Source organism: Mirounga angustirostris, unplaced genomic scaffold, assembly GCF_029215605.1.
Source record: "Mirounga angustirostris isolate CCGP_5_RB_7025 unplaced genomic scaffold, mMirAng1.0.hap1 SCAF_5, whole genome shotgun sequence".
Classification (NCBI taxonomy): domain Eukaryota; kingdom Metazoa; phylum Chordata; class Mammalia; order Carnivora; family Phocidae; genus Mirounga; species Mirounga angustirostris.
Genome location: NW_026991713.1, coordinates 148,975,412 through 148,985,042, shown reverse-complemented (window position 1 = coordinate 148,985,042; position 9,631 = coordinate 148,975,412). Strand labels below are relative to the sequence as shown.

General features: G+C 43.0%; 1 protein-coding gene across 1 annotated transcript; it reads left to right on the top strand.

Moving 5' to 3' along the window:
• Positions 1-7,630: 7,630 nt before the first annotated feature.
• Positions 7,631-7,894, top strand: LOC123842392 (small integral membrane protein 13-like). The gene has a single exon (XM_045871732.1). The coding sequence runs from the start codon at positions 7,631-7,633 to the stop codon at positions 7,892-7,894; it is 264 nt and encodes an 87-aa protein (XP_045727688.1).
• Positions 7,895-9,631: the final 1,737 nt, after the last annotated feature.

Here is a 9,631-nt window from a genome sequence, read left to right as displayed (position 1 = left end):
GCGGGAGAGGGAGAAGCAGGCTTCCCGCGGAGCAGGGAGCCCGATGTGGGGCTCGATGCGGGGCTTGATGCGGGGCTTGATGCGGGGCTCGATGCGGGACTCGATCCCAGGACCCTGGGATCATGACCTGAGCCAAAGGCAGACGCTTAACGACTGAGCCACCCAGTCGCCCCAATGGTAATTGTTTCTGAGCAGTGAGGTAAGTAGTGATCTTTGCTTCTAGTCAAATCTTATGGAATTTTCTGAAATTTCACCAAGGCTTCTGTATTATATTGTAATTTAAAAACTCTAACTGGTTATGTATATATAACATCACTATCCTGGTGACTCAGTGAAAGTTTAAGGAAATGAAAATACATTCCCAAAGGAAAAAAAAAATACATTTTCATACAGGCCATATCATGGTATTGTTTTAAAAACAATTGTAAGCTTTTTGTCTTGGCTTTTCCATCATTAAAATGGGGATAACTCCCCATGGTATTTCAAAAATGTCTTCCACTGCTGAGATGGAATATCTATAAGAAAAGAGTATCAAAAACCCAGGAACTCTTAAACATAAGGGTCATTGATTTTCTGATGGGTTTATTCTCCTCAAATTACCAATCCATAGTTTTTCAAGTTTTTGTTAATAAAATGTTTTTCTTCCCCCCCCCCGCCCTTTTTTTTAAGTAGGTTCCACTCCCTGAGATCAAGAGTCTCATGCTGTACAGACTGAGCCAGCAGGTGTCCCTGAAATTTCTTTTTTAATTAAAAGAAAAAAGAGTAAACTGTCATTTATCCTATCTCTTTAATTACTTAAATTACTTTAATGGCCCCAAAGTAACCTAAATATTTATAAAAGAGGGAACAATAAGGGGCTGCCTGGCTGGCTCAGTCAGTGGTTGTGACTCTTAATCTTGGGGTTGTGAGTTCGAGCCCCACATTGGGTATAGAGATTACTTAAAAATGTTTTTTAAGGGATGCCTGGGTGGCTCAGTTGGTTAAGCGTCTGCCTTCAGCTCAGGTCATGATCCCAGGATCCTGGGATCAAGTCCCGCGTCTGACTCCTTGCTCAGCGGGGAGCCTGCTTCTCCCTCTCCCATTCCCCCTGCTTGTGTTCCGTCTCTCGCTGTCTCATAAATAAATAAAATCTTAAAAAAAAAATCTTAAAAAAGATCACCCAAAATGAAAGAAGCAAAATAGAAAAGATTACATACTTAACGCTGTTTATATAAAATGCAAAGCAATCTACAGTAACAAAAAGCAGATCAGCGGTAACTGGATATAGAGAGACAGGTGTGGATTACCAAGGGGCACAAGAAAACTTCTGGGAGCGACGGATGGGGGTTTTTCATCTTATTCCTGCTGATGCTTCATTGGTACACACACAATTCAAAAGCCATCAACTGTATGCTTTGAATTGGTACAGTCTTGTCCCTCGTTTCTACCTGCACGAAGCTCCGAAGAAAGCAGCAGAGAGTGAGTGATTTTAAGCAGCGTTTCCCGTCTTTGCTGATAGATCAGGAAGCCCTGGGTACTGGGGAAAGTCTATTCTCCGGGTCCCGCTGCCGGAGCCCCTGTGAAGCACCCGGTGAACTGTGCTTTCAACAAGGGACTTGGGAAACACGGGTGTAAAGTGGGTGGGAGCCAAGGAGGAGGCCTCCCTCCTCTTGACCAAACCATCATCAGCTGAAGCCAAATGAAAACCCCACCATCAAGAGCCAGGGGGAAACCATCAGGATTTCCTGGCTTTTCACCCAGATCCGTAAGTACCGCTTAACAGCGTCCCACCAACCTCTCCTGGAAAGAGTTTTCTCAGCCCCTCGGCATCCTCTGTGACTGGAAGAATTGGGAGAAAGCTAAGCTGATGGGTGAAAGTGGTTTGCCATGAGAACCCACGTTATTCCAAATATCCAAGCAAGATCCTATCTCCTATAAGAGAAGCCCAAAGAGCTGTGTCTGGCTGTTTCTATTGTGAAAAGGCTGCATTTAATGCCAGGTAGAGCTAACTACAATTTATATGTATATGTATCCATATATATACTTTTATATATAAAAGTAGTGGTGTTTTAAAGTCATTAAAGATGCTCATTTTCTTATTACTAGGTGAGGTCATGGATGTCTTTTTAGGTTCATCGACCACTGCAATGACTTAGATGTTTCTTGTTTTACCCTCTGTTTTTCTCTTGTTTTTATTTCTTTATTTGTCAATGTTTTTTGTATAGAAAGGATCTTAAATCCTTGTCTTCTATGTGGCTTTCAGCCTCCATTCCATTATATCTAGTACCATCTGTACTAGTTCTAGTCTAACAACCTCGAACATACCATCAAGTAATGCCGACACTCCCAAAAATGCAGTGTGTATCCTGGGTCTATACACATCCCTAAGCAACGCTCAGGACTGTGGACAATGCCCCAGTTCAATATGGGTCTCTCTGGAAATCTTCCAGAAGTTTGTGATCCCTTCGTGGTGGTTATTGGAAGGAATATGGAGGGGCACCTGGGTGGCTCAGTCGGTTGGGTGACTGCCTTCGGCTTGGGTCATGATCCCAGGGTCCTGGGATCGAGTCCCGCATCGGGCTCCCTGCTCTGCGGGGAGCCTGCTTCTCCCTCTCCCACTCCCCCTGCTTGTGTTCCCCCTCTCGCTATCTCTCTCTCTGTCAAATAAATAAAATCTTAAAAAAAAAAAGGAAGGAATATGGAAAGGAAATTAAGAATATAAATGAACCACCCCTAACTCCCTGGCACCTTCTGTGCTCATCCTAACCTCCAGCCCTTTGACACCATTAGCATTTTCAGGTTTGTTTGTTTTTTTATTGTTTTTAAGTGGGCTCCATGTTGGGCATGGAGCTGAAATCAAGAGCCTGAGCCACCCAGGTGCCCCAAATGTATCTTTTCTTTTTCTTTTTTTGGGGGGGGCGGGGAATTACTCATTTTGCTTCTGGAACTTTCTGCAGTGGCTTTCTTATCTGATCACATACCTTTTTCTCTTGCAATGATATGAGCTGTTTCTGGAATTGTTTTTATTGTTATTACTGCAATGCTCACTTTGTATGAAGCATGTCAAAACTCAGAAAATTCATCCTTCAGCCTAGAAGAATTAGCAAATCTTAGAAATGCCCAGCGGCTTAGAAGTAACTATTCCCAGTATTATGAAATGGAAGGGTCCACAGCAAGCACCTGACTACATGACACAATTGACTCATGAAAATTAAAAAGGAAATAAATAACTCTGGGAAAAGCTGAAAAGACAGTTAATGATGTACCTTCAAAGAAAACACTATGTTCAGATAACACTGCTCAGATAACATCACCGTGCAATCGATTAATTTGAACTTCCCAAGCGTTCTTATACAGAGAGTATAATCCAGATACCTGGTCCCTCCCCCGCAAAAGGGCTCAGAAATTAACAGTATATATCAGTTTCATTTAAACATAGATGTGAAAATCTTTAATCATTTACTAAAACTCAGCAGCAATTCATCGCAATCATAAGTAAAATGTTACAGGGAAAGCTTTTTCATGCGAAAGAAAAAAGCAAACCTCATGAGAAGTCCTGAAGGGTGTTTCCCTAACCCGAAGATATGAGCATCATTCAACACCGCAATGAAAGTTTCACGTAAAGGAAACGAAATATGATAAAGCACAGGAAAGAGGCAACTGTTACTTGCATTTATGACTACATACCTAGACTACCTAAGACTTCAGTAATAACCTTTTACAATGTAACATTTCAAGAAACTCTTAGAACTGGTATCATTTCATGAGTGGACTAGATGTCAGACAAATATACAACCAGTCAAGGTTGACGTTTGTTTACTCAACAAGCACTTACTGAGCCCTTGCTATCTGCTCTGACAAGTAATAACCCCCATCCCTGGTCTCACGACCCACAGATCCCAGCCATCGGAGATAAGCGGGTGCAGCAATTGACCACAGTCCTCCAGGGCTGGAGAAGACCTTGAGCCCAACAGTGTCACTTACAGATGATGGAACACAGAGATTGAGTGACTTGCCCCTGGTCTCCCAGGGAGGCACCCAAGGCGGTTCTCTTGGCTCCCTTCTCTCCCACACACTCAACACTGGTTGATCACAACTACTTTCATACTCAAATGCCTCATAGACTGGTGATTCCCATCTGTGTTCTGCCCAGACCCCTTTCCGTACATTTTCATGTGCCTACCATCAGGTCCGGCCACCTGGAGAAACCTCCAGGAGCTTCAACTCAGTACGTCTGAAACTTCATCACATGCCTCTAAATATGCTTTTCTTTCTGTGACCCAATTTCTCTGCCGTCAACCATGAGTCACCTGAGCCAGACATCTGGGTACTATACAGGTTTACTCTTGGCAATAACAGCTTCTTTTTATTCCTCACACATCGAGTCACTGGGTCCAGACATTCTGTTTCCTTAATGTGTTCTCCTGCCAACCCCCCATCTGTATCACTGTCTCCTTCCTGTACCCCTTAAATAGCTTCTTCTCTCCGTGATACTCTTCTGTTCCATCACACCCATCCTCCACCTTATGCAAAGGTAAGGGGAACGTGATTACACCACCTCTTTGCTTAAACCTCCTCCCCTGTTATTCTCACCCACAAAAGATAAAACCTGGTCTTCTGAGCTTTCACATGCAGCTTTCTGGGTGGTCCTTGTCTACCTTCCCACACAGGGTTTACCTTCCCAGCACACTGAAAATCTTTAATCATTTACCTTTAATCATTTACCTTTAATCATTCCTTGCACACCTGGGTATTTCCCTTGACCTTGTCTCAGAGCTGCGGGTTCCCTCTGCTCGGCTAGAGTTTGGGTTCCTTCCTGTGGCCTTGCAAACATCTCCTCTTATTATGATTCAGTGTTTCTCCGTCACCTGTCTCTCCGATCTTGCATGCCTACCACCCCGCAGAGCCCGGTAGGCAAGCCTTTATCTTAGCAAACGTAGCTTCATATTCTTTCACCTGTGCTTTCCTTTTTAGTCTACAGGAGACTTGGCAGTAGGGACCATACCTGATAGATCTTGACTTCAGCATCTGATGCAGGGATAATGGCAGCTACAACTTTGATGTAATGTTGTTTTAATTTATTAATTTCTTAAAGATTTTATTTATTTACTTGAGAGTGAGCGAGTGCTTGTGAGAGAGAGCAGAAGTTGGGGTCAGGGGCAGAGGGAGAAGCAGACTCTCCGCTGGGCAGGGAACCCCACGCGGAATCCAATCCCAGGACACTGAGATCATGACCTGAGCCGAAGGCAGATGCTTAACCGACCGAGCCACCCAGGCGCCCCTATATTCTATCTGTTCTTTTAGGTATCTCATGCAGTATGGTTTATCTGACCCCTGTCGCTGCATTGTGACCAAAGCAGAAGTCTTGATTTTAGGTAATTTTAACTAATTTAAATTTAAATAGTCCCATGTGGCGAGGGGCCTTTGTACCAGACAGCATGGGTCCAGACCCATCGGCACACTGGACATCTTCACTTACAGATCTGTCTCCCCGTCCTAGACTACAAGCTCCTTGAAGAAAAATGTGTCGATGTGTCTCAGCACCAAGCCGATAATAGATATTCAAATAATTGTTGATTGAAAGACCGAGGAATATATTTTGAATCCTTGGCTTTGAATAAATCTTAGAATCAACTAGTTCAATTCTCCCATCTTACAGATGAAGGAAATAAAGCCCAGTGAGACGATAAAATCTGCCCAAAGGCATTCAGCCATGTGGAATCCAAGGACTGAACCCGAACTTTCTTGTTCTCAGTTCAGTACTTATTTTACTATATCATACTTCTTGCAACATTTGACTCAATAAAATTGTGGGTTGTAGCATATGGAATTCATTTTACTTTATTACAACTCTCAAGAATTTCCAGTTCATATTGAATTTAGTATTACTTAACCACCAGAATAAAAGAATCTTATAGGTCTGTTGTGGCTCCCTTGACATGTCAAAATGCTATTGTCACCTGTAACTGGTGAAATCTGAACAATATCAATTTCTTGCTTTTGAGAATATAGTATTTTAACATTGGGAGAAACTGGGAGAAGGGTACACGGGATTTCCCCATACATTTCTTAGAAATCTCCTGTGAGGGTGCCTGGGTGGCTCAGTTGGTTAAGCGATGCCTTCAGCTCAGGTCATGATCCTGGAGTCCCGGGATCGAGTCCCACGTCGGGCTCCCTGCTCAGCAGGGAGTCTGCTTCTCCCTCTGACCTTCCCCCTCTCATGTGCTCTCTCTCTCTCAAATAAATAAATAAATAAAATCTTAAAAAAAAAAGAAATCTGTGAATCTATAATCATTTCAAAATGAAAAGTTAAAAAGTTAAATAGGATTAAAACAGACTATTGCAATGAAAACAAAAATGTCAGTTTTTCTAATTTTACATTTGAAAGGGACCCAGAAATGCTATTGTAATTATAAGAACTGGCCACAAGGTGTCACTGGTGGCCTGTCACAGCTCACTGAAACTTTTTTTTTTCCCCTTTTTCCCTAAATGAGAGTTGTCATTCATGAAGGACTTGACTTAAGAATATTAAAATACTATATATATGTGTATATATATATGAATATATATGAAGTTTTCATATATATATAGTAAGTTAAGTTGTATACATACACATATGTGTATATATATACACACACATATATATATAAACGTTATTAAGTAATCTCTATCCCTAAGGTGGGGCTTGAGCTCATGACCCCAAGATCAAGAGTTGCATGCTCGGGGCGCCTGGGTGGCTCAGTCGGTTAAGCATGGGACTCTTGGTTTCCACTCAGGTTGTGATCTCAGGGTAGTGAGATCTGGAGCCCTGTGAGGGGTTCTCCTCAGGGCAGAGTCTGCTTGAGAGTCTCTCCTCCACCCTCTCCCTCCCCCTCTGTACCCCACCACCCCCTCCCGTGTTCTCTCTCTCTCTCAAATAAATAAATAAAATCTTAAAAAAAGAAAAATTCCATGCTCGACCGACTCAGCCAAAGCTGCTATATTCAGTTTTTTTCTGATTGGGAGCATTGTGAAATCCCCGTATCCCACTGTTTTTCAGATGAAAACACAGAAAACCCCTAAGAGAAGGAATGGAGTTTTAAAAAGGCAAATGGTCTAGAGGAACCTCCCTTCTCAAAGTGTGGTCCACAGACTGGTAGTGATGACATGGCCTGAGAGTTTGTAAGAAGTACCAAACCTCAGGCCCTACCCCAGATCTATCGAATCAGGTTCCAACAAGTTCAAAGGGCTGATGCTGCTGATACACGGTTCGCGCTTTGAGCAGGACCAGAATCTAGAAGAGACCCCAGAAAATGGACAGAACCATGGCAAAAATCAGCTGCCGCCACTACCATAAAACCTTCCTGATTTGGAGCTCACAAAATTAGAATTATCATTTTTACCTGGATTAGATTAAGTATCACAAGCTGATAGTTTATGCAACCTGCGTAATTATACCCACAGAATAATGTCTGCACAGATATGTGTAGACATGGAAAACACAGAAATTGTATTAAATATGTATTATACATCAAACTTTGGTTCTGATCTTGCAACAACGGCAAGACAAGTTTAGTGATAATTCATTTTAGAAACTCAGACCAGGGCGCTCCCCACCCCCTGGCGCTCAGGTCACCCCTCCCCCCATGCCGACCGTCCTCCTCCCCCCAAGATGTGGCACAACGTTGGGCTGATCCTGCTGGTGTTTGTGGCCACGCTGCTGATCGTACCGCTGCTGACGGTGTGCGGTTGGTATTTTGTATGGCATCTTTTTTTATCGAAATTCAAGTTTCTGCAGGAATTGGTGGGAGACACCGGAGCTCAGGAGGGAGATCATGAGCCCTCAGGCTCTGAGACTGAAGAAGACACTTCGTCATCTTCACACGGGATCAGATCTTCTCAGCAAAGGAGGGCACCTGCTGATGAAGGCCACTGACTCTAAACCTAGTCCCATACTAGTGAACGACTGAAGGCAGTGGGGAGCCTCTGTCTTTAATGACCTGGCTTTGCAGTTCGGTAAAAGATCGAAGTACATTTTTACTTGGATGTTAAGTCCAGTTAAAAGAAAAAGATTTATATGTAAGCCATATGAAAATAAAGGGAATTAAAACCAAATCAGACCACTGCAGATTTCATCTTAAAGATAATCTTTTGCTCCACTAGCTTTCTATTTACATACTTAACTCTGGCTCCTGGGCTTATTTTCTTGCACTGGTGTGGATCTGGTAAACACGACAGGCTTGAAAAACCGTGTTTTATTAATTCTGTAATGTATGTTGTATTTTTGTTTTTGTTTTCACATTTTACCTTGTCTGAAATTGGGATGTGTCTCATGATTACTGTGAACCAGGAGAGGGTCATGATGTAATTATCCCAGCCTGTGCGGGTGGGAACTTATTAATGGCTTGTCGCAGCATCATCACTATATTGTTGGTACCAAACGCGTCAGGTGTAATTGGCATTTAAAGACGTCTTCAAAAAGATTGCACTATGATTCAGCATTGAAACGAACACTGATTGTGTACAAGGGAAAACATGGAAACAGAGCAGTGGGGCGAACGTTTGGGGTTAGGGAAGCAGATATCCGGTGCTGGAGGAGTGACTGCCATTCCATATTTTCGTGTAAAGCAACAACAAAATGCTTAAGGGGGCCTAAGAAAGGAAGATACCCACAGGTGGATGAAGCTGTACTACATTTTGTTAGTGAGATGTGTGCGAAAGCATCGCCCGTCACACGCCAAGCAATGCGATCGAAGGCAGGGGAAATCGCCAAAACCCTGGGAATAGACGAAACAAAATCGAAGCGATGAGAGGCTGGTGTGACCGGTTCATGTGCTGAGCAGGGTTATCTTTAAGGCATCAGACATTGTTTTGCTCAGAACTTTCTGCTGACATTAAGCAGAAGACAGTGGTGGAGTACTCTTTCAAGAAACACCACATCCCCAGTGCGCTTGATGATCCCACAGGTGCTGTTAACATGGACGAAAGCAGACATCCATGGCTGTGATTTGAGAAGTGATTCAGCAGAGCTGGACCCAGAATATGAGGTGATAGTTATAACCAAACCAGTTACTTCATACACTTTCGGGTATGCACAAGGTCGATGTGTTAAAACCTGCTTCACTCTAAAAAACCATTTATTTTAATTTAATTTAATTTAATTTTATTTAAAGATTTTATTTACTTATTTGAGAGAGAGAATGAGAGACAGAGAGCACGAGAGGGAAGAGGGCAGAGGGAGAAGCAGAACCCCTGCTGAGCAGGGAGCCCGATGTGGGACTCGATCCCGGGACCCCAGGATCATGACCTGAGCCGAAGGCAGTCGCCCAACCAACTGAGCCACCCAGGCGCCCCTAAAAAACCATTTCAATAAATATAAAATAAACATTCTATGCGATAAAAAAAAAAAAGAAACAGACCAAAGCATTTATAATAATGTTCTTTTTTAAAAAAAAGATTTTATTTATTTATTTGAGACAGAGAGAGAGAGAACGTGTGGAGTTGGTGGTGAGAGCCCTAGAAGGAGAGAGAGAAGCAGACCTCCCACTAAGCAGGGAGCCCGACGTGGGGCTCGATCCCAAGACCCTGAGATCATGACCCGAGCCGAAGGCAGACACTTAACGGACTGAGCCGTCCAGGAGTCCCAAAGCTGCTACTATTATTTTTTAATTGC